The sequence below is a fragment of the Adiantum capillus-veneris genome, chromosome 11, assembly GCF_014529385.1.
Source record: "Adiantum capillus-veneris isolate H3 chromosome 11, ASM1452938v2, whole genome shotgun sequence".
Taxonomy (NCBI): domain Eukaryota; kingdom Viridiplantae; phylum Streptophyta; class Polypodiopsida; order Polypodiales; family Pteridaceae; genus Adiantum; species Adiantum capillus-veneris.
The window spans coordinates 112,430,073-112,456,270 of NC_140941.1; the positions used below are offsets into that span (position 1 = coordinate 112,430,073).

At 40.3% G+C, this 26,198-nt stretch overlaps 1 protein-coding gene and 1 non-coding gene across 2 annotated transcripts; one reads left to right on the forward strand and one right to left on the reverse strand.

Annotated features, from left to right (window-relative positions):
- Positions 1-4,276: 4,276 nt before the first annotated feature.
- On the reverse strand, positions 4,277-4,359 carry TRNAY-GUA (transfer RNA tyrosine (anticodon GUA)). Its single transcript has one exon. It is a non-coding gene; the product is annotated as a tRNA-Tyr (tRNA).
- A 20,914-nt stretch (positions 4,360-25,273) lies between these two features.
- On the forward strand, positions 25,274-25,627 carry LOC147447842 (uncharacterized). The gene has a single exon (XM_086524423.1). It carries the CDS (start codon positions 25,274-25,276, stop codon positions 25,625-25,627), a length of 354 nt encoding a protein of 117 aa, XP_086380549.1.
- Positions 25,628-26,198: the final 571 nt, after the last annotated feature.

Here is a 26,198-nt window from a genome sequence, read left to right on the forward strand (position 1 = left end):
CCAAGCATCGAAACCAATTGCTTCTTTGCCAATTGCTTCTTGTTTTTCTTCTACAGCTTCTTCGTTGAGTATACAAAGTACTCCTCCTATAGTAAATTCAGTAATAAGTACTAATTTATCAAGCCTAAAACTATTGTTATTAAAAGTAGTAAGTTTATTTTCATTAATATTTCATATAATAAATAATAGTTATTTAAGTTCAATAAATGAAATTAGTTTAATTAACAATTTTAATAGTGATTTAATTACAATTAATATACCTATTATTTATAGTATAGTAATAGCATTAATAGTATCATACATATTAAATTATAAAACAATGGCAAATAAGAAGTTACTATTAAAAATTTTACTTCAAGTGTTAATAACTTTTGTTTTTGTATATTTTGTTTTTGATTACTACAATATAAACTTTTTTAATAAGATTGAATCAATACCGTATCACGTAGATGAGCCTGAAACTTCTACAATAAAGCTAGACGAATCATCAGTATGGTATAAAAACCCAAAAGTTATTGTTTTGTTAGGAATAGTAGTAGCAGTAGCTGTAGCAGCAGTTGTTTACTATTTTAATGGAATTGATCCCAGTTCAACAGTATCTCAAGATATTTCAAGTTACACGGAATCTCAAGTTCTTGAAAATGTTAACTCTTCACAAGTATCATTAGGTGAAATAATATCGGAAAGGGTAAATTCTAATGAATTTCAATTATAAATAATAAATAGAACCTCAGAGGAAATATTATCTGATATTGTAGTTACAGGAGATGTAGCCCGAATACAATTAGAACAATTAGGTAGAAATTCTACAGAAGTACTATTTAATATTGCAGCAGCTCAAATGCAATTAGAAGTTTTAGGTAGAACTTCAGATGAAATGCTATCTGATATTGCAACAGCAGGAAATGCAGCCCGGGTACAACTAGAACAAATAGGTATTGAACCTAACTACAACCAAGTGCATAATAATATTGATAGGATAATAGTTTTAATGAAAGGTATAGTTTACCTTATTAGTTTAAAATGGATATTTAATCACAATTTAACACCTAATGTAAATTCAGTTCTTTCTAATGAAAGGCCACTTTTGTTTAATTCAAATATATCTACTACAAATTCAATATCAACTCAATCTGAAAATTCAATATCAACCCAAACTGAAGATTCAATATCTACCCAAACTGAAGATTCCTTTCATCAAGCATATAATATAGAAAATGTCTTAGGGAGAATGCACCAATTCTATAATGAAGCTATGTCATTAAGCGAGGATTCAGTTGAAGAGATACAGGGACGTCGTGATCTATTGGGTATTTCGGAGATACGGGATATAGACTCTACAATGCTATCTTTAGTAACTGAGGTTTCAAACACCAATAACTCTTTAATAACTTGTACAAATCAATCTCCAGTAACAGTAACAGTAACTGAGGTTTCAAACACTAATAACTCTTCAATAACAACTATCCCCTACAGTTTAACCAATCAAACTCCAGTAACAATAATAGAGAATCCAAACACCGATAACTCTTTAGTAACTTGTACAGATCAATCTCCAGTAACAGAGGTTTCAAACTCTTCAGTAACTAATGTACCCTACACTTTAACCTCAACTGAGATGTCTACCCCGATACAATTAGATGATGGCGAAAATGAAGAATAAATGATAGTTTCATTGTAATATAGTCTAGGCCCAGCTGTCCAAAATGCTATCCACTCGCAAGAGTGGATACGCACCGCTCTAGACGGCAGTACCAGGAAACCGGAAGATAACGTGGTTTGCTTGCTTGAAATCAACGATTCGACCACTAAATGTAAATGATTTCTCTATCACGGGATAAAGTTCCATTTGTCCTTGCTTGCAGAAAATGGCATATTTGACATAGTTGAAGAAATTCAAGCATAATAAGCTATCTATTTAATGCTAGACTGACGGAACCGCGAAGGCTATAGGTACTCTACGTACTGATGAGCGTATGAAAATAAGTCGTATTACTTCATTCTCAGGGCGTAGTGAGGCAGGCCGGGCAATTTCACCCAAGTGCAAATAGATTTTCTATCCGTCCCGTCCGTACGGCGTAGAGTCGGGCATGAAACAATGGGCACCGAAGAGGAGTTGAACCTCTAACTACCTGATTGCCAGGGACTCTATCCAATTGAGCTATCAGTGCGGGGGGGTTGGGTCGATAAAAGCCCAACTGCACCCTTTCCTCGTTGCAAAGCAAATCTTCTCTGCGCTACCTTCTTTTGCCACAGCTACACCACTTTCGAAGTTTTTCTGCCATCCCAATAGCCTGTTGAGCGCTTTTCCTTCTTTTCTTTGGGAATAGGTGGAAGGGCCTTGTAGATTATGAATAAAATCAATATCATAAACACTAACCCTATAGCAGCCACAGCTACGACTATTGCTAGTGCAGACTCAGGGAATCTAAAAGGGTCAAGCAGGCCGACTGGGAGTGGGAGTAGGATTAAGTAGCTACTGAACTCTGAACGGAGATAATTGGCAATTCTTTTTTTATAAGTTTACGTAATCAAAGTTACAAAAAGGGTTAATTCAATTAAAACATAAAAAAATAAACAACCAACAATTTAATACCAGATATCTAGAGGTGTAAATAGAGCTACCATGAAAAGCAAACGAACCCTTAAAATACGACAATTGTTTAGACAAGTTCTTAAAAAAAGAGCTTTTAATTCTAGTAAACAAATAACCATTGCTAGTAAAAAAGAGCATACTAACAAGATAAACAAAGCGCGGATAGTCAACAATATATAATCGGAAATCTTAGATTATGACTTAATTATGAGCGAATTAGTGGATGTGATACTTAGGCCGTAAGGGAAATGCCAGATATTAAAAACTATCCAAACAAAAGTAGCAGATAAAAGCAAAAGGAGGCAAAAACTACCTAAATAAAACTTTGTTTTATATCTTTTTTTCCATTTTTCAGAACAACTAAGGATCAAAAAGCACCGAGTTTAATAAATCATACAAGGAAAGGTAAAATAGAGACGTGATATTAAAAAAATGGTCAAATGTGTGTGTAAGGCCTCTGTCAGTTATATACAAATAAAAAACAAGTCTAGATAGGGCAAAAGTTTAGCTAATAAAAAAATGAGCTATTTTAAAAACAGATAAAGCGTGAACCGTATCAGACTGAAGCGAATCAATATCCAATAAATGCAAATCTTCAGTTCTTCTATAATTGTTTTCGAAACAAAATGTTTCATTTTACTAATTAATGAGTTTTATTTAATTAAAATAAAAGTTCTTTTCTTAATAATCATGGCTTTTGTTTTGTCTTTACTTTTTAACTAGAGAACAAAAAAACCCTTGTCTGCTCCATAGACACAAGTTGTATTGTAGAAAACAAACTTAAAAACACAATAAATATTCTCTCTTATATTAACAAAAGAGCTCCTTTCAAAGCGTCGCCGCATCCTTCTTCTTTTGACGCCGGTGAGGCCGGTTTACTAATGTTATTCTTATCTTTTTTCTTTACTTCTTTTTTTGCTTTTTGATTTTGTAGCTTATATAGATAAAAGCCTCTGTCTATGCTAGCATTAGCTTAGCTTTTAGCCCAGTTAACGAAAGATCTCAAGAGTAATTGCATGTCCACCGAGCTGGCTGTATAGCTTCTTTTGAGACAAAATCGCATTGCCCTTGGCGGATCTGCGACTGACAAAAATGAATCACGCGCCAGGTCTGCACAGACTTGGCCCCAACAATTATAACCATATACACAATTACGGTTGTGTGTACTTAGCGCGGGGCGCGGAAACAAGCATAGGCTTTTGCATTCGCTTGGTTATGTTTCTATAAAAAAGAAAATAATGATTGGTTTCCGATTAGCGTTTTGCCGTTTCCTAATCAACGTAAATAGAGCTTGATGGGTCCTTGGCCCACTCTAAAAGGAACTGCTAAGGTAGGCAAGAAGGTAATCTCGTCTATGTAATCGTTTGAGCCGAGCCCCTCATCTCAAGAATGTTCGTTATCAACTTGACTGCGTCGGTATTTAGTAAGTCTAATGGTGTACTAGTTGGTTTAAAGTCGTTAGGCAGGGAAAAGTCAATCCAACGAAAAAGGTGGGTGGAGTAAGGGGAAGCAAGACTGTCTAGTCATTGCTGACGGTGTGGGTAAAAGAGAGAGATTTTGTGCACGCAGTTAAGGCCATTGTATAGTTAGGTTGGTTTTTTTTAGCCTAGGCAAAGCCTTAAATATACGTTTCACTATCTATAAAGGCTAACATCTTTTTTGAACTGCCACTTATTGGGATGGGAGAGGCAGGATTCGAACCTACGTAGAAAACCTTCAACAGATTTACAGTCTGTCGCTTTTAACCACTCAGCCACTCTCCCTGTTTTTTCTCTTGCGTGTCACTTAATTGCCCACTGGAGCACTAGGCACTGTTAATGGCGGGTGGGATATCCGGTAAGCAGGTCTTTTTTCAATACTCTTACACATGCATGCCCTTTGATACGCTTTTAAATTACACGGCTAACTTGGATTTGATACTCTTGCTTAAGCTTTTGCTAATGGCTTTTTTGGTTTTTTTTTATTCATAGGTTTGTTTTTTTCCTTAAACTTACGTGTAACTCCTTTCCTTAAGAAAAGGAAACAAATTCGCCTACTACTTCATCTGAGTCAGCCATCTCAGACGACGTTAAAGAACTTAGTCTTTATCTATTAATTCATTTACGTTACCTCCACTTTAAGTACCTAAGGCTACTTTATCTTCAGCCCCTGCTAAAGGCTAGCTTGTTGAATACCCGAAGAAGTTAAGATCAAAAAGGAAGACAAAACTACGTAATAAACAGCGTTATAGCTTTTTGGCCTTGGATTGGGTTAAAGGCAATTATTCTGGCCCTTTCTTTATGTCGAAAAGAGTTTCTAGCAAATACAACGATTCTGAATCTAAAGACAAAACGGAATCCTACGGGCCTAACATAAACCCTGAAGACTTTATTTTCATAAAGTTAATAGAAAATAGTAAAGAAATTTGAAAAGAAAGCCGACCTATAGTTTACATGCTATCATTGAGATCACCCAGCGCGTCGGGATTGCCTTTTGGGACTGCACTTCGGGGCGGGGCTCAACCAACTAAACTCTCGGTGTCTACGGCGTTAGAATGAACTTCGTGCCCAAACAAGCACGCAGACACGAGGCATACCCTGATTAAATAGGGTGTTGTTTGTGTTGGCTGGAAACATGGTCAACGTGCTATTACATGCGATGCAGGGATTTTATCAACGTTCATTTCATAGGGAATTGGTCGTGGGTTAAAGTGCCTCGCTCACCGGCCAGCGGATCAAGATTCTTCCGTAATTCTTCCATACTACTGTGTGTTGTGCGATTCTATTAACTTAGATCACAGGTTGGAGATAAGTAAACTTGAACCACTGGCATCTGCTATAAGGTAAGCTGCCGCTTCTTAGTCCTATCTAAAAGATTTTACCATACAGGCAATAGACAATGACTCCTCTCTAAACAAGGCCTACGACTTTCATCGTACCGTATTCTCCAACTACCCTTGAATCAAGCAAGCAAGAGGGGCCTTTGAAAGAAAAGGAATAGGCTAGGGACGGAGTCGAACCGTCATTCTAGGATTTGCAGTCCAATACATTGCCATTATGTTACCTAGCCAGTAAAACGTTAGAGGTGACCTTAGTAAAGGCCAAGGCCACCGGTTGAAATGATCTCAAGCTTTTTTTGCCTGCAATGCCATTTTATGTAAACCACATAGTAGCAAAACAGTAATTAGTAATTAAGGAAGACTAACCCAACTCCTCGGGACTTGTAAAGCCAACTAGCTACCAACACGACTTGTTTATGCCTATTGAAGAACCTTCTAATGCTAATTCGCGGAGAACTATACAAGACATACGAAATAACTAATATACGAAACGAAAGCGACCAATGGAAATACGTCAGTTTCTTACTCATGTAAATAAACTATTTCTTAGCGACGGCGAGACGACTTTTCTAAAGCCTTATTTCAGTTATGGTCGATCAATCGGGTTGAGAGTTCCCTGCCTGACCGCCGATTCAGAACCGCCCGTGACAGTTTCCTGTCATACGGCTCCCCGCATCCCATCAGGTAGGGGTTCTGGAATGCAAGCTCCCCTGCCCTCTTCCGATCGTAACAATGCCCATATAGCAACTGCCGCAGGTTCTTTTAGCAGCTCATGCCTCCCAAACAACGTAAAATGATGCAATCTCTTTTTACTTATAATGTCCACAGGCAAGAAAAACACACACACAAAAAACACCTACGCCGGCCGCGGGTTCTACTTTCTTGTCGCTTTAGCCTTATCGACTAGCTAGAGCCATTGCTTAGTGAATAACTCCCAAAGAAAACTTAAATAGGGGGCCATAGGACCATTAGCGTATCTGAAAATTAAACCTTCGTATCTTCTTCATTTTCCCTTTAAACGACAATTTTCTTTATCCAACCGGCTTTTCTGTTGTGTTGATAGATATGTAGATCGCTTTAGTAGCGTCATAGCGAAATCAACTCAAGCAAAAGTAGCTATTGGGTTCGAACCTCGCTTCCGGTTCACCTTTAGGCCATAAGGGCCTATCCTCGTTTAATCCGATCCCTCCTACTAGAAACCCGCCTTGAGAGGTCACGGAATCAGGCCATACTTTCACTCCCACTCTTACTTTTTCTTTTGCTTTTATTTTCAGAGGTATGTCTATTCAGCAAATTGGATCAGATTGTCTATCCATAACAAAGCAAGTGCTACCTATGGTTTAAAGTCAAGGTCTTTTATACCTTGCTAATCCTAATTTGCGTGCGCTTTCTATCAAAGAATGTTGAAGTATAGTTTATTGGCTGCTTTCTTTTTTTGAAAATTGAATGCATTTATTTTTTTAAAAATGATCCTGATCAATATACGGGCGTGAGAGCTAGATTAATTTTGCCAGAGGATGTCAGAGAAGCCTTAAAAGAAAAGTCCTTTTCCTCCTCCATAGACATAGAAATCTATGTAAACCAAAGACGAACTGCCACTAATATAGAAGAATAAAGGGAAACAACAAAACCGTGCTACTCTTTGATGTTTCCTCAGGACTGGCTTTAGTTTCTGCTGTTACGGTTATATGTGCTAAAAACCCCGTCCATTCTGTTCTTTTTTTTATTTTTGTTTCCTGTAATACTTCAGGTTTACTTATCTTATTAAATCTTGACTTCTTCGCTATGATTTTTTTAGTAGTTTATATAGGCGCGATTGTTGTGTCATTTTTATTTGTAGTGATGATGCCAGACACCGAAATAGCCAAAATCTATGAAAATATCTTACGCTACTTACCAGTAGGTGGTATTATTGGATTGATTTTTTGGTTGGAAATCTTTTTCATCTTAGACAATGATTACATTCCAATACTACCAACTAATTTAAATAAAACCTATCCAAAATATACGGTTTATGCTGAAAGAATCTAAAGTTGGATTGATTTAGAAACATTAGGCAATTTACTTTATACCAACTATTTGGTTCCGTTTCCGGTGTCTAGTCTGATCTTATTAGTAGCTATGATCGGGGCTATAGTATTAACTACACGTAAAACTACTAAAGTTAAGAGACAGGATGTATTCTAATAAAATGTTATAGATTTTTAAAGAACTATCAAAAAAATACGCAGGAATAAGCAAATACAAGGTCTTGCTGCTAAGGGCTGCTGCCAAAGCCTCAATTTTGCTCGTGCGGCCGCTCAGATGCTATCCCCTCTAAATGTGGTATCAGCAGGCACAAATACTCTAAGCCTGGGCCAGGCGTACAGCGGCCCTGTTACCGACTGACAGACCAACAGCAGGCCTCTCTCTGCACTGCAAGGCGCAACAGCTAGCCACGGTGGAGTCATTTTTGCAGAGGAGATGCAGATACTGACAGCCATCAGCAGCCTGTATTCCCCTGATGCAACGGCATACAGCCAGAGCCGTGCGGTCTCTAGTATAGTAGGTGGCCCTCCAGCAAGGTTAGCTTCTTTCAGTCCAACCCTTTCAAGGCTTGTCAATGGGCTCTGAGCTCCCTTCAGTCCAAGGTAAGGCAGTTCCCTTCCGTCCAAATGACTTTAAAAGATACCTTTTTTGAAACAATCTGTACCCTTAGCATCTCTGGACCCCCTGCCGCTTCTTTGTCTTCGTCCTCGTAGCTTCGGCGTCCCCACCTTCTTTATTAAAGAAACAATCTGTACTTTTAGCTTCTTCGTCGCTAAGACCCCAATGCTTCTTTTAACAGTACGCAATACAAAGAGAAATCCCGGCGTTACGAGAATCATTAAACGAGAAACCCCGGCGCTTCTTTTTATTCCGACCTCATGGTTCTTCTTCTTCTTCTTTTTCTTCAAAAGAGTTAGAGAAATCCCTAGGTTATCTTAGCTTTGAGAACCTATCAACTTCTTCGTTGAAAAAAAGCCCGTAAGCTTCTTTGTCTTTTAACAGTACGCAATCGAATTCAAGTTCGGCGTCTCCACCTTCTTCTAACAAGACACAATTGAATTCAAGCATTTAAAAGATACTTCCTTACCTTTTTTGGTAACGCCAGTGGAAGGGATTATTACTCTGCTGTGTTCGAGTCTATTGTATTGATGTGGCGGAGAGCAAAGACAGAGTGAATGCCAAGGAGCATTGCTTGGCTCGTGATATTGTCAATGTTATAGTAAACTTGTGAAGGCGTAGAACGAGTTGAGCGCCATGAGCTTGCTGATAAATGGAGAGCACGCATGTTAATGGCTGGATTCAAGCCGCACCCGCTAAGCTTATATGTAAACAGCGCAATGAAGTCCCTGCTTGAGTCCTACAATGAAAAGTACAGATTAAAAGAAGATGGAAAAGGTAAAAAAGCAGATTAAAGCTAGCACCTTCTGCATGGCATTAAGGTGTGGATAAATGCTAGCAGCCTTCGTATGGCATCAGTCATGAATTAAAGCATGCAAGCAAATAAAAGTGTGCATTCTTGCTAAGCGTGTTTTGACGTTATTTCAGCTTGCTTAAGAAGCACTGCCCAAGGCAGTATCCGAGATTGTGCTTACGAAAGTATCTAGCCAATAAAGAGGTCCAGGTATATGACTTTTTGTCCTAGACTAGAGTTTCGCTTGTGGGGAATAGATCATGGATTATAATTATATCTCTTTTCCCAGCATCGTTCTTATTGACAGGGCTAATACGTTTAGCTCTGTAAAAGCAAAGATAACACGCACCCTTTGTTTACTAATAGCGATATGCCCCCTCCTACGACATTAGGTTCATTGAAAGAATGGCTGGATGAAGCTAGCCCCTATAATTAACAGTTGTAAAGCACGCACCATCTTAGCAAGCTACGCTTTCGGGTGGGGAAAGCCCGTAGTAAGGCCAATGCCAAGATGCAAGCGAAGGGATTTCCGGGGGAAAGCCCGAGCGGCTAATTAAAGAAGCGGGTACTGTGGGCCCTCTGTTTTACGCATTTAACCGGCAGCGGGCCGAATGCATGGTTCGCCGGTTCCACCGAATACTCTATTGATGTTGAGGCACGGGTGCGCTTGCTAATGGTGTGTGTGTTGTCCTTATTAGACTCAGTTAGGCCTTTATTTGTCTAGGCATCTGCGCCTTCTTGCTGCGCATGCGCGAGGGATATGCCTTATCCATAGCCTTCTGTATTGTGTGGGGGGACCCTGTCTAACGCTAGCCAGGATCCCTTCTCCACCGATCTGTAGTTCATGATCCGTAAGTCTTACCCGTGTCTCGGAGACACGGTCGGGAGCCTCCAAGGGCAGTTTTTGAGTATAGTAGGCCAGGCCCCTTTTTCAACATGCTATGGGGCTCTAAAAAAGAAAATTATTCCATAGAGTGAGTCGAGCCCGTCTCGCCACAAAGCAACAGCAGCGTCCAGACAATCGATCTATCCGGCAATTCATCTGGTGACTTCACAGTCGCCAAAGAAGCCCCAGGAAGCATCAAACATCTCCAAGGAAATCCATGAAGCAATCTCTATATAGCAAGCACTGGCTCCCAGTGCAACTTCGTATAAAACAGTCAGGGAGAAAGTAAAAGAGAATAATGCACATGTAATAGTTACTATGGCGGTTCCTTTTGACCCTAAGAAACGACCAAAAGCACCTGCTATGAAGCTACCAAGCAGAGGCAACGATACTGATAGTAAGTACGTACTTAATGAATCCTTTCTTTTTTTGTTCCGGTATTCATGGCAGTTCTTCTTTTATGGCTATTGCTTCATCTTATTGAGTTATCAGCAAGATTAGATTCGACAGAGACAGGTAAAGTCGTTATGATCGAATAAGATAGGAATTGGAATCTTTTTTTTTCCTTATTTTTTGCTTTATTTTAGCATATTAAAGCAATTCAAATAGTCTGACAGTGCTTTGCCTATTCGTTTTTGGCTGGCATTTAGGAAGTTTTATGTTATAAGCTGTAAGTCGGGCTATCTACAGTTAACTTTATACCTTAAACGGTGTAGAGTCACTATGTATAGGAGTCTGGCCGTTAATGACACGGGCATGGCTCGTTGTAGTCCTTGCTTGGGACGCTGACATCTAAAGCTCCGTTGGTTTATCAAGCAAGTTAAAGGCCGCTAGTAAAGTAAGATTATTCGCTATCCTGCCTGAGGCAATGAAAATTAAATTGAAATGCCATAAATATCGGTAAAACAAATCAAATAGAAACCTTTTTCTAATGGATTAGCTTTTTTCCTTATTCTCATGTTTATTTGCTTCGCGTGCAGAACACTCAAAAACTCCGCCGATGCCTACGGAAAGGCCACAGGCAGAGTCCTCTAATTCCCTAGTCTTTACTAACAATTCGAAGGGAGTTCCACAAGAACCTGCTCCGGGCAGTAGCTCCGGCTCAAGTGATTCAGTGCCTGACTGGGAAGGGACCCTCCCACTTTGGCAGATTGGCTTAAAGATATTATATCCTCGGTCTTTTTTAAAGTTCTTGTATGTATTGGATTTTTTTAAGTGCCTTCTCCCCCAAAAATCCTGTCTTGGCCCAGATCTACTGGTCTGGGGCCCAGCCCCTCTAGCATGAAAAGCTTGGCTTGGCAAAAAAAGTGAATCATGCCATCTCGAAGTCAGAAACGTATGCCTCTAGCTCAGTGCGTTGTCTAGAAGCACATTCGCCTAATGAGCAAAAAACCCTAATGAAGGATGTAGAGAAAACAACACTTATGCAAGAATAGCGAACGCTATACCGAAAGCTATCCGCTTCTAACTCTCCCAACCAAGCCCCATTACGGCTACAGGCTGCCCATCGTGACCATCCCGTTTTATGCTGCTGCCATTGAGGCGGTCCGGGGCGGGCAACAAGAGAGGCGACCTCTAAACACCCCTCAAGGCTCCCGTGCTGCTCAATTGGGGCTGGGGCAACCACAAGCACAACACAACAACAAACCCACAGCCAAACCCAAACAAGATAGGGGCACCACCTAGTTATGGTATGCGAACTAGGACGCAAGAGAGATTTTGCCACAACCAAGAAGATGCACCACACAACACACACAAACAACCTCACACCAAGACACACACAAACTGGACCAGAGAGAGCTAGAGAAAAGGTAAGAGAGAGAGAAAAGGATCTTGCATAATACCTTATTTGTGACTTGCAAATGGAGATGGTTCGTTAAGTTGCTATCGTAGAACTTGTACAAAACTCACTCAATGCTTAGTGATTGCTAAACATTGCCAAAACACACACACACTGTCTTAGGGAGTGGGAGACCTCTCACCACAATACCCTCTTACAATGGACACAAAACTGGCAATGAAAAACACACTAAAACACTTTCTAAAATCAAGATCAACTGATAAAAACTCAAAATACACAAGTCACCTTGAATTCACCAAACCGTATTGCACAAATGGAAGGACGAAGATTTGAACGTCGAATCACGCCTTTGATGCACCAAACCTCAATTTATTGATGATAAAGGAGCATATACAATAGTGGTTTTGAGATTTGTGAAACTCACGCTCTCTCACTTGCAATGTGTAGCTTGAAATCTTCTCTCACACCAAGAGTGAAGCTCACAAGTGGTTGCTACACCTAAGTCTCTCCTCACGCATAGAGTGTTGGGGTGCTATGTGAGATGTTGGAGGTTGTTTTACAAGAAGGAGAGGGGCCTATTTATAGGTTGGAGACCCCTCATTAAGATTATTGAAAATCCTAATTTACAAGCTAACAAATCAGGATTATGATTTTTTGAATATCAAAACATTGCGGGCCTTCTTTGTCTGCTTGAGTCATGGGTGTGGGCTCAAAAGAGAGCATTATTGATGGTAGATAAGGTGAAAGTAAGTTTTAAGGAAGGGGAGAGAGAGAGAGAGAGAGAGAGAGAGAGAGAGTTACTATACATGTCTTGAGGTGAGGTGTCTTTTATGGTTAGGTCAATGCTATTTTGTGTTAGTATGTTAGTCGTTAGTAATCACTAGAAAGTTAATGTTACATTTACAATGGGTAGAGTGAGTTGATTTGATGAAGGAAGAGGGGTGAATTAAAAGAGAATCATTGAGATGGTGAAGCTTTGAAGAAGCTTGAACTCACCCTTGTGTAAATTGTGGAAAAAATGACCGCTGGTCTTCTTCTTCTTCTTCGCTTCTTTACGCCGTCGCCACGGTTGACCACCACGATGAAAAGAGGATTTGTTGATGAAAAATCCTCAATTTGCAGAAGTTATCATGGTTAAGATGCTGAATTTTAGATATTTTAGGAGAGGTAAATGAAATTGTAACATAGAAGCAATAGAGAGAGACATGGAGAGGGTGTATGTATGTAGAGGTTCATAAAAGAACTATAGGGATGAGAGAGAAGGGTAATGGTGAAGAGGGTGGGAGAAGCCATGGAAATTGCAGGTTTGAGTGAGGGAAGGAGAGGGAGGGATGTGTAAGAGTGAGTAGGTGTGTGGAAGGGTGAGAGAAGACTAAGGGCTACTTGTGAGAAAAGTGGGCAAACTGGGGTCCACTCAAAAAATCATAGCTCACCGCTGGTAGCTCCAAAAATCATGAAAAAATTTGAGGTGATTATTCAGAGCGTGGGCTACATTTTCTCTTTTGACTACCGCTCCAAATTCAGAGTGGAGATAGGTGCCAAAATTCTCACCAAAAAGCCTGTTTTTTATGCCTGCAAAAGTCTTTTAGTGGCCCCCTCCTTTGTTGAATTTGTACAATGCATCCAAGAGTGAGCCCCTCCTTTGTCATATTATAATACAAAGCATTCAAGTTGCCCTTGACCCATGCATGGAGGAGGATTATTGGTGAAATAAGAAATATATACATAGTGGGACTAGTGTATGGACTATTCATGGACTTTAGCTCAATGAGCACATGGTGTTAGAATAATGAGTAAAAATAATAATAAAAATATGGAGGAGTTATGGATATGGAAAGATATTGGAATCATATGATATGGTCCCTCCTTGAATTATTTTGGGTGAAAGAGGAAAAGGTATGCAAGTAAATAATATAATAAAAGTAACCAATGAGTAGAAATCAATTTTTTGTTTTCATGAGGGTGAGGGTGAAAATGTGGGAGTGATTTGTATAAAGGAAAAATATGAGGTTAGAGTATGTACATATTGGCAAAAAATATAATTATGGTGTAAGAGAATGAAAGAAGGTGTACATAGGTTTAATAAAACACACACCTAAGTAGAAATATTTAAATAAAATATCAAAATAATTATAAAAAATCCCTATATTTAGGCCATATATACAATGAAATATTTACACACAAAGAGGCCATAATATACTTTTATTTTTTATTTTTTTTTATTTTTTTGGCTCAACTAGCCCAGTGACTAGCTAGCTGAGGGTTTTTAAGAAGATATGGGAAAAGCCCCCTAACTCACACACACCTATGTACAATGAAATGGTAGGGATAGCCATAGCGTTTGGGTGAATTTGGTAGGGTGGAGTAACTTAGTATAGCAATTATGGAGAGCCGAAAAACGGCTATCATTAGCCCTCCCCCTGGATGATGGTATATTCATGTACCATTATAGAGCATCTTTTCCAAAGAGAGTGCTTTAGAGTCCTTGACGAGATCTTCATTGTTTGGCCCCTCAGAATTTTGGCTGGAGTTACACTCATGCTTCATGTAACAATACTTACATGAGACAGCGGCCTTTGGACAGATCTTTGGTAGATCCTTTGGTAGAAGGCGACTCAAATAGGGCTTCAAGCGATACCCGTTTACCTTCCTGGAGTGCTCTTTACCATTCAAGTCCATAAGCTGATAGTAACTAGAATTGAAATCCTTCTTGACTATGTATGGCCCTTGCCATCTAGTTTCAAACTTGGCATCAAAACGATTGTCAAGTCGATTGTCATACCTTAGCACAAGCTCTCCTTCCTTGATGCCTTTGTCCTTCAGTTTCTTGTCGTGCATTTCTTTCGCTTGTGTGGCTTTCCTCTTGTAGCACTCGTATGCTGCTTCTCTTTTCCACTCAAGCTCCACTAACGTAAGAAGTCGATCCATCCATACCTCTTGATCATCTTGTGCTCCTTTGCCATGAAGTCGCATTGTTGGAATGTTGAGCTCGATAGGCTGCAAAGCCTCTTGACCATAGACCAAGTGAAATGGTGTGAACTCCGTGGCTTCCCTATATGTGGTTCGATATGCCCACAAGGCACCATCCAAGAAGTCATCCCATAATTTTGTCTTGTTTTGCACCATCTTTCTAATGATTCCTGCAATGACACCATTAGTCTTCTCCACCAAACCATTTGATTGTGGGTAGTATGGTGTGCTATGACGATGTAGAATGTGAAGCTCTTCACAAACTTCTGTGAGCAAGCCCTTCCTAAACCCTGGACCATTATCAGAAACAATCTCCAAAGGTGTGCCAAATCTGCAACAAATGTGAGTGTACACAAACTTGCTAACTGTCCTCTCATTCACTCTTGCCACATTTTGAGCTTCCACCCACCTAGTCATATAGTCTACAGCCACTAGAATGTAGAGTTTACCATTTTTTGTCCTAGGCAGAGGACCCATAGCATCAATGCCCCACTTTTCAAAGGGTCCATTTGCAAGCACTATTTGCCTCGGGCCATGCACCAACCTTCTATTTCCATTTATCTGACAATTGTGACAGCTTTTACACCAATGTTGAACATCCACATGCAAGCTTGGCCAAACATACCCCGCAAGCAAAATCTTCTTCACAGTTGATTCTTGGGAAAAATGACCACCACATGCCTCTTCATGCAAACCTTTTAGAATGGCTGGGATTTCCTCGATAGTTGGTACTCTTCTGCACACTTGATCCTTCCCTTTTTGATAGAGGGAGCCTTCTAGGAAGAGATAAAAACTTGCCTTATTCATGAGTCTCCTCTTCTGAGTCTTCGTGAAGTCTTGTGGAAACTCACCCTCCAAAATGTAGCCGATAATGGGAGCCAATGACTCCAATCCCTGGTATCTCGGTTGCTTGACAGCTGCTGCCACCATGATGACCTGCACTTCTCTCTCAACACATGTAACTACTTGTTGTGCAAGTAAATCGGCATCTTCATTTTGTTTCCTTGGAATATGATATAGTTGCACTTCTTCAAACTGATTAAACATCCTACGAATGGCATGAACTTTTGTCCTTAAGCTTTCATTCTTGCATGCCCAAATGCCTAAAATCTGTTTAACAATGAGAAGTGAATCTCCTTTTACCATGAGACGTTTTATCCCTTGGCCAATGCACATCTTCAAACCATGAAGTAGTGTGTTGTATTCTGCTTCATTGTTGCTAGTTGAACCTGGTAGATTGACCTTCTCTTTCGTGACCACCTCTCCACTTGGGTTGAGCAACACTAGCCCTCCCCCTGCTTTCCCTGTGGCTCGTCGAAAAGCTCCATCAAAGAACAAGGTAAAAGCATTGGGAATACTTTTTGGTGGTGGCAATGGTAGGGTCTTTACTTGAGGCACCTTAATTTCCTTCTCATGTACCCTATAAGTGAGAATCCCTGCCAATTGTGCACGCACACTATCTTCTACCTTGAAAGAGTATTGGAACTCTTGCAACTCCATAATCCACTTTGAGATCCTAGTACTAAGATTCATTTGAGATGACACCCAAGGAAACAAATTTTCTGCAGTGAGAATTACAAAAGGTTTTGGTAGTAGGTAGGATCTAAACTTTCTCACCGCAAACATGAGAGAAAGCATCATGAGTTCTGCTTCTGTGTAGTCTCTCTCCAAAGCATTCATAACCCTACTAGCAAAGTAGATGGGTCGCATCCTTGTACTGTGGGGATCTTGTTGTAGCAACACAGCACCAATTGTTTCCCTTCCAACACTAGAGCTAACAAAGAATGTGTACTCCCAACAAGGAGGCATGAGTGTTGGTAGCTCTGACAAAATGACTTTAATGTTACAAAAGTACTCTTCAAGCTCATCAGACCATGCAAATTCTACTTGTTGTGTCAACTTTTGCAAAGGATGAAGCAACTCCGAGGCTAAGTGAATGAAGCGTGACATATACTTCACCTTCTGAATGAAAGAGATGACCTCCTTAAGACTCTTCGGTGATGGGAGCTCAATAAGAGCCTTTGCCTTTGAAGGATCCACCTCAATGCCTTTATAGGAAACCTTGTGACCGAGCAAGATCACTTCATCCTCACCTATGTGGCACTTGTCGGGGTTGAGTTGACCTCCCATGTCGTAGAGCTTCTTTAAACCTTCTTCTACCCTTTGTAGATGCAATGATTCTGAGCTATAAATGCAAAAATCATCAATGAACACCCTAATTGACTTTCCAAAGAATGCTTGAAACACCATGTTCATGAAACGTTGGAATGTTGCAGGAGCATTTGTCAGACCAAATGGCATGACTCTAAAAGCATAACAACCCCAAGGAGTGATAAAGGTTGTTTTCAATTGATCTTCCAATGCGATACCTATTTGAAAGTAGCCTGAGTAGCCATCACACACAATGTACTTCTCATGACCAGCTACCTCATTTAGTATCTCATCCTGAAATGGGAGGGGAAAGTGATCTCTTTTTGTTGCCTCATTGAGTGGACGGTAATCCACACACACCCTCCACTTTCCGTTTTTCTTAGGAGTGACAACAACAGGAGAGACCCACTCTGAATTCTCCACTGGATAAATGAAACCTGCTGCTAGAAGCTTTCTTACCTCCTTGAGTAGAGCCTGCTCCTTTATAACTCCTAGCCTTCGTAGCTTCTGAGCTTTAGGTGTGGCCTCAAGCTTTAACTCAATCTTGTGTTGAACAACATCTACCCCACGCACGTCGGTGTAGTCTTTAGCGAAAAGTCTAGGAAACTTCCTTAGCACACATTTGAACTCCTCTCTTTCATCCTTTGTAAGTGTTGTTGATAGCATACCTTCCAGCATCCCTTCATCTTGAACACCTTCGTTCTCTTGCGGACCTACCTCCTCCAAGCCTTGACAAGAGGTCTCTTGGTTGCTTGGCTTAAACCTTACCCCCATGACTTCGATGGAAGACTCCTCTTCAGTAATGCTGCTGCTACTTTCTTCTTCTGAAGTGCTATCGGTCCAACCTTCTTTCGTCTCACTTTGAGATGATTCTTCATGGAGCTCCTCTTGGCGTTCCTCCTTCATGTCAAAGATAACCTTCTTGTGATTGTCATTCCTGCAAATTAATTTCCCACTCTCCCAATCCTGCAAAGCTCGCATTTTCATTAGCCATGGTCTTCCTAGGATAAATGGATAACCTCTTCCCTTGGTCGACATAACATAAAAATCCACTGCCTTCTTAATGCCAAAGGCCTCCACAAAAACATTTTTACAAATTCCTACGCACCTAGCCTTGCTATTGTTTGCCATTTTCAGTTTGATTTCAGGTGTCTCATGGATGTGCATGCCTAGTCTTTGCATGAGTCCCTCTGTCATGATGCAAATTTGTGCACCCCCATCCACTAGACCTTTCCTAACCAATCTCCCTTTGATGTAACAGTCTAGCACCGGTGTAATGTCCTCATTCATTTCAGCTTGTGCAATTTTTACAACAGGCACACTCTCTTTTACCTTTCTCCTAGTGCTAACTGCCCTTGTTAAATCCCTCCTAACTTGTGGACATAATGCAAGAAATTGAGGCCATGAAATATCACGACCCTTACCTCTCATGTCTTCCAACAAGTTGTACGGAGCCATACCATGTCCAAGAGGGAAGTCTTGGAGGTTGATACGACGTCGAGTCCTCTTAGCTTCCTTGGTCTCCTTTGCCTTCTTTTCTCGTCCATGGTCACTTTGTGATCTAACTCCTTCTTTCTCCTTACCTTTCCCTCGGCCACGCTTAATGCCATTTGCTTCCATGTCAACCTCATTTGAGTTTGTCACCTCTACCACATGCACATTTGGATCTGGCAAAGGTGGAACTCCTTCTACCCCTTGTGGAGGTGGTCTTGGTCCATTTGGCCTTTGTAGAAGCCTTGGTTGTTGACCAGCTCCTTCTCCTGCATTCATCACTGGGTAATTCAAGTTAGGTCTCCCTGGCTCTCCACGGGGCCAAGGACAATTATACATCCCATGTCCAGACTCTCCGCAATTCCAACATTGCAAGACTCTCCTAGGTCGTGGGTCTCGCTCTTCAGACTTCTTTGCTTGTCCCTTTGGACCTACGGCTTGTGCAAGGTGAATTGACAGGCTGCTTAAGGATTCATTTAACTTCTCAATCACTTCCACCGTTACCTCAGGAAGCTCCTTACATGTTGATGCTTGTTACTTACCTTTGGGTCTAAGACCTTCTATTGGAACCTCCCCCCTTAAGCACTTGAGTTTCCTATATTTCTCAGCAGCCCTAGTTTCAGCTGCATCAAAGGTAGCAGGTGCACCCGCCTCAAATTTTACCTTAAGGTCAGGAAAGAGTCCGGCTATGAACCTCTCCTTCTTTAGAAATTCTGCACCATCACCAGGGTTAGCAACATTTCGTATCCATAGAGCCCAAAGACGTAGGAACTCTTGCTTGTACAAGTAGTAGTCATCTAAGTCTTTTTGCTTATGAGAAACAATGTCTTGCCATAATTTTTGAGTGTTTTGGGGATCAAAGAAGTATTTCTTGAAACGATTCAAAACTTCTGTGTAATTCCCCTTAACTTCCTCAGGCAAAGAGTCAAACCAAGTGCTAGCATCTTTCCTAAGGACCACCTCAAACATTTCTACACGTTCTTGATCAGTTATTATCCTCTTGATACGGCAAGACATCTTGAAATTCGCTAAAAATAATTCAGCATCCTCTCCAGGCTCTCCAAAGAAAAGAGGATACCCAGACATTTGGCGTTGGCTTTCCATTGAATTGATTTCAAAGTGACACCCGTTTTTGTTTTTCTTTCTTAAAAAGATTTACACAATAATGTTTTCTAGCTTGCAATCTATTCTACAACAAAATAAAGATATTCACATCAAACGACCTATGATAATCAATAAGAGGTAGGATGACAGGGTTTGGTGATGCGAGAATTTCTCCTACTCTTTGGGCACCAAACATGAACACCATACGTTGTTGAAAATGGATTTTCCTACTAATTGCAATGTTTATTCTAATGTGTGGAGTGAAATGGAAGGGGAAAACCTCTATTCCTGGGCCATTATCCATGGTCTATGCATGACCTAATGCTTAAAACAAAACAAAAATATAGACGTCCAAACTAAGGTCGTACCTAATGAGAGGCAAAATAAAAGGATTTACTGATGTGTTTATCTCTGCCAACCTAAGAGGACCTAAAATTCTACGAATTACACGTTGAAATTGCAATTTAGTACTAACAATTATGTGTACCTTTTGCCTTGCAATGGGAATGAAGGGATCATACAAATTCTCGTGATTCATGCAAGCTACTTGATTATGCTAAAGGTTGAGCCTACACAAAACATACACAAGCCTGTTCCTCCGTGGGGGCACCAAAATTGAGGCGGTCCGGGGCGGGCAACAAGAGAGGCGACCTCTAAACACCCCTCAAGGCTCCCGTGCTGCTCAATTGGGGTTGGGGCAACCACAAGCACAACACAACAACAAACCCACAGCCAAACCCAAACAAGATAGGGGCACCACCTAGTTATGGTATGCGAACTAGGACGCAAGAGAGATTTTGCCACAACCAAGAAGATGCACCACACAACACACACAAACAACCTCACACCAAGACACACACAAACTGGACCAGAGAGAGCTAGAGAAAAGGTAAGAGAGAGAGAAAAGGATCTTGCATAATACCTTATTTGTGACTTGCAAATGGAGATGGTTCGTTAGGTTGCTATCGTAGAACTTGTACAAAACTCACTCAATGCTTAGTGATTGCTAAGCATTGCCAAAACACACACACACTGTCTTAGGGAGTGGGAGACCTCTCACCACAATACCCTCTTACAATGGACACAAAACTGGCAATGAAAAACACACTAAAACACTTTCTAAAATCAAGATCAACTGATAAAAACTCAAAATACACAAGTCACCTTGAATTCACCAAACCGTATTGCACAAATGGAAGGACGAAGATTTGAACGTCGAATCACGCCTTTGATGCACCAAACCTCAATTTATTGATGATAAAGGAGCATATACAATAGTGGTTTTGAGATTTGTGAAACTCACGCTCTCTCACTTGCAATGTGTAGCTTGAAAGCTTCTCTCACACCAAGAGTGAAGCTCACAAGTGGTTGCTACACCTAAGTCTCTCCTCACGCATAGAGTGTTGGGGTGCTATGTGAGATGTTGGAGGTTGTTTTACAAGAAGGAGAGGGGCCTATTTATAGGTTGGAGACCCCTCATTAAGATTATTGAAAATCCTAATTTACAAGCTAACAAATCAGGATTATGATTTTTTGAATATCAAAACATTGCGGGCCTTCTTTGTCTGCTTGAGTCATGGGTGTGGGCTCAAAAGAGAGCATTATTGATGGTAGATAAGGTGAAAGTAAGTTTTAAGGAAGGGGAGAGAGAGAGAGAGAGAGAGAGAGAGAGAGAGAGAGTTACTATACATGTCTTGAGGTGAGGTGTCTTTTATGGTTAGGTCAATGCTATTTTGTGTTAGTATGTTAGTCGTTAGTAATCACTAGAAAGTTAATGTTACATTTACAATGGGTAGAGTGAATTGATTTGATGAAGGAAGAGGGGTGAATTAAAAGAGAATCATTGAGATGGTGAAGCTTTGAAGAAGCTTGAACTCACCCTTGTGTAGATTGTGGAAAAAATGACCGCTGGTCTTCTTCTTCTTCTTCGCTTCTTTACGCCGCCGCCACGGTTGACCACCACGATGAAAAGAGGATTTGTTGATGAAAAATCCTCAATTTGCAGAAGTTATCATGGTTAAGATGCTGAATTTTAGATATTTTAGGAGAGGTAAATGAAATTGTAACATAGAAGCAATAGAGAGAGACATGGAGAGGGTGTATGTATGTAGAGGTTCATAAAAGAACTATAGGGATGAGAGAGAAGGGTAATGGTGAAGAGGGTGGGAGAAGCCATGGAAATTTCAGGTTTGAGTGAGAGAAGGAGAGGGAGGGATGTGTAAGAGTGAGTAGGTGTGTGGAAGGGTGAGAGAAGACTAAGGGCTACTTGTGAGAAAAGTGGGCAAACTGGGGTCCACTCAAAAAATCATAGCTCACCGCTGGTAGCTCCAAAAATCATGAAAAAATTTGAGGTGATTATTCAGAGCGTGGGCTACATTTTCTCTTTTGACCACCGCTCCAAATTCGGAGTGGAGATAGGTGCCAAAATTCTCACCAAAAAGCCTGTTTTTTATGCCTGCAAAAGTCTTTTAGTGGCCCCCTCCTTTGTTGAATTTGTACAATGCATCCAAGAGTGAGCCCCTCCTTTGTCATATTATAATACAAAGCATTCAAGTTGCCCTTGACCCATGCATGGAGGAGGATTATTGGTGAAATAAGAAATATATACATGGTGGCACTAGTGTATGGACTATTCATGGACTTTAGCTCAATGAGCACATGGTGTTAGAATAATGAGTAAAAATAATAATAAAAATATGGAGGAGTTATGGATATGGAAAGATATTGGAATCATATGATATGGTCTCTTCTTGAATTATTTTGGGTGAAAGAGGAAAAGGTATGCAAGTAAATAATATAATAAAAGTAACCAATGAGTAGAAATCAATTTTTTATTTTCACGAGGGTGAGGGTGAAAATGTGGGAGTGATTTGTATAAAGGAAAAATATGAGGTTAGAGTATGTACATATTGGCAAAAAATATAATTATGGTGTAAGAGGATGAAAGAAGGTGTACATAGGTTTAATAAAACACACACCTAAGTAGAAATATTTAAATAAAATATCAAAATAATTATAAAAAATCCCTATATTTAGGCCATATATACAATGAAATATTTACACACAAAGAGGCCATAATATACTTTTATGTATTTTTTTTATTTTTTTTTTTGGCTCAACTAGCTTAGTGACTAACTAGCTGAGGGTTTTTAAGAAGATATGGGAAAAGCCCCCTAACTCACACACGCCTATGTACAATGAAATGGTAGGGATAGCCATAGTGTTTGGGTGAATTTGGTAGGGTGGAGTAACTTAGTATAGCAATTATGGAGAGCCGAAAAACGGCTATCACCATGAAGCTGACTGTCCAAGCTGCCACTTTCCATGTATTGATTGATAGATTAGTAATTTGCTGCTTTATTAGCTGCCTTGCAGTAGCTTAATAAGGGAACGAGGTTAGCTCAAAGAACTTAAACTTAAACTTAAACTTGGCAAGCTGAATCTTACATAGGTTGGCTTGTTTTTGTGTTGCTTCGAAACCTAGAGAAAATACAAGCCTTTTCAAAGGGAAGCGATAACACGTAACCACGGCATACATAGGCGCGAAGCCGCTGAAATCGTATTGGCATGGCCTAATCGCATTACTACGCTTAGGGCAAGAGCCTCGTCACTATGTTATACAACCTTAGACCCTACTTACGTGTAACACGGCGAAGCACTTGAACTTTTAGCTGCCGCTTTGAATACATGAATAAATTGAGGCCCGAAGGGATGAACACGTTAGTACTGACTGATTTGCGATGGCTAAAGTCTTACTACTCTCTAAGGGACGAAGGGGGCAGCCGAAGCGAAGGCGCGACGCGTTTTTGTGTAACTGATAGATTCGCATTGCCATAGATATGAACTGCCCGTTGCCTACGGCCCTCATTGGTTCATTGTACAGAATACCTTTTCCTTGCCTCGCCACTTAGGATCAAGACTAATGCACGGTACGTACAAAGAAAAAAAGGAACCGATACGATCAAGAAAAAAAGATAGCCCCCGTAACCCCTAAAAAGTAAAGATAGGCGATATCCTGCAAAGGCAGCCAAAGTAGGCCTCGTGGAACTGAGAAAGGTTAGCCTCCCCGCAACCAAGCAAGCACTGCTTTGATAGCAAGAAAGGCTAGAGGTTGTAGGCAGAAAGTATCGAAAGCAGGCAAGAAGGGAAAGTGGGCCAGTGAAATAACCCAGACATTATTGATCCTCTGCTTCTATTTACTCAATTTTCTGCCTTCCTTCCCGTGGTTGGCTTGTTTTGTTTGCCCTAGCGACACCATTAAGAGGACTGGGTGATTGTGATTAGAGATCAATTCACTGTCGCTTCGTGTACACGACGAGGTTACGAAACCCGTCATGACGATAACATGGTAATTTAGAAACAAGGCGTGTATGAGAAACTATCAATGACTACGGTTTGCGTTGGGATTGCCCTTCGGCACTTCAGGGCTCAACCAATTAAACTCTCGGTGTCTACGGCGTTAGAATGAACTTCGTGCATCCATTTATTTCTACAGAATTACCAACGCTAGACTGAACGTATTCGACCATGCGCCCAGATTATGCAGGGAAAACCAGCGATACTTTTTAAGAGCAAAGGGTACAAGAATGTAGTGGCGTTCTCAACTCATTCCTCTGATCCCAGTATAAATTGGATCGGCGAGAAAGATCAAGAGGAGTTCTATGCCCTCTTCCGGGGACATGCTTAAAGGGAGAGATACCCCAGAGATGAGCATCAAGCCAGGAATAAGGTCCTTATGGAACGACGTGAACAGACGGGAGTTTGCCTCCTTAAACTGTACCAAAATCTGAGCCCATTCCTGCATTGTGGCTTCGCTGACTATGGAGGGGTTTAACTTGGCAGAGATAGAGTTTACTAGATTGTTTATTTGCGCAGGCTGCAGCTGTGAAACGAATTCATAACCGTTCTCAGCGCTGGGCAATCTGCCTTGTTGGCAGGTTTTTAGTATTTTATCACAATCTTGCCAAGTTTCAAATAAGATTAAACGGCAATTTTCCTCCTTTAGTTGCATAAACTGTGAATGTGAAGACGCTTGAGTTACTATTGAAGAACTACTAGCGCCCATATTCATACAGTATGCTGTTTCAGCAAACCCAAGCCCAATTAGATTTAATAAAATTAAAAAAAGAGCAACAAACAAGAATACCTTTCTCAACGAAAGAAAGGAGAGATATATGGTGAGGTTATTAAAAAGAAAGGAGAGATATATGTTGAGGTTCTTAGAAATAAAGGAGAGATATATGGTGAGGTTATTCAAAAGAAAGGAGAGATTTCTGGTGAGGTTATTCAAAATAAAGGAGAGATTTCTTTTTTTAGTGAGGTTATTCATGGAACTAAATACGTTTCCAATACCTGCTGCTCCTGCTAGGGCTATGGTAGCCGCTCCTACTCCAATTAATTTTGCACCTTCTAGTGTAACTAATTCTTAAGTGTCTGTGTAATAATAATAAAAAGGTGTAGCTAGCACGCAAAAAAAGCACTTTTTTGTCTCAGAAAAGAAACAAAAAGAAATGTTATCAACACTTGAAATAAGATTTTTCTTAGTAACTTGTTATTTGACATTGATTTATAATTCAATGTGTATGATACTACTAATGCTATAACTATACTTAAAAGAATACTTATATCATATTGTATTAAATTACTATTAAAATTGTCAATTAAACTATTCTCATTTATCTCACCTAAATAACTATTATTTATTATATGAAATATTAATGAAAATAAACTTACCACTTTTAATAACAATAGTTTTAGGCTTGATAACTTATTACTTATTACTGAATTTACTATATGCGGGGTTGAAACACATTGTATACCCGACAAAGAAGAAGAAAAAGCAATTGGTTTCGATGAAGAAGCGTAAGGCAAAGAAGCAATTAGCTGAGAAACTGCGGGTTTCAACGAAGAAGCAATTGGCAAAGATGCTACGGGTTTCGACGCTGCGGGCGAAGACGGAGAAGCTACTGGCAAAAAAGCAATTGGTATTAACAAAGAAGCTACGGGTTTCGACGAAGATGATTTATGCGTATTTATTGTTAATTTTGGGGCCGAGGATTGATCTATCGATTGATCCTCAGCAGCAAGGTAACGAGAAAGAATCAGGTGACAATAAAGGATCAGCCGACGATAAAGGTTTAGGCATAGGCAACAAACTATCAGGCGTAGACGATATAGGATCGGACACTGACGATACAAAGTCCGGCACTGACGATACAGGATTAGGCACTGACGATACAGGATCAGGCATAGATAAAGGATCTGGCACTGACGATACAGGGGGGTTTGGTTCTGAAACCGATAAAGGAATTGATACTTCAGTAAACATATTGGTTAAAGGCTTATTAACCTCTGTTTTAAATTTGTTGTAATCTTTTGATAGTTTATTTATTAATCTAAAAGTATAGTTACATGAATTACAAATCTTCAAAAAGTTAGCGTTTGTTTTAAATTTAAGTAACTTCTTTATTGTATCTTTATATAAGGTCTTATCCCCATAATTTTTTCAAACAAAATCAAATCATTTTTTAGAATCTCAAAAACTTGTTTTTTTCTTCCTTCTTTTCTTTCACTTTTTATTATTCTTTTCGAGCGCTTCTTTTCTTTGAAGCGTTGAGGAACACGAGAAAATCACCACACCAACCACGAAAGTTTCTGTCCCGCAAACTAGCCACTATCGCTACCTGGCTTGAATCACTCCACCGTACGTAGCTGGGTCATTCCACTGATCAGGCATGACGCTATCCTTCTCCCGCTACCTTAGGGCTTGGATCATTCCATTGCAGAGTCGCGGCTCTCCGTTTGGTTTGCTTGCCGTCATTGGCTTTCTGCGTGGACGGATAGGCAACTCGGTTGGAAAAGCTATCTCCGACCTTGCATTGGCAGACTTCCTTCGATACCCAATACAGGAGTCGTTGCGTTGGAGCACTTCGATAGCTGCAC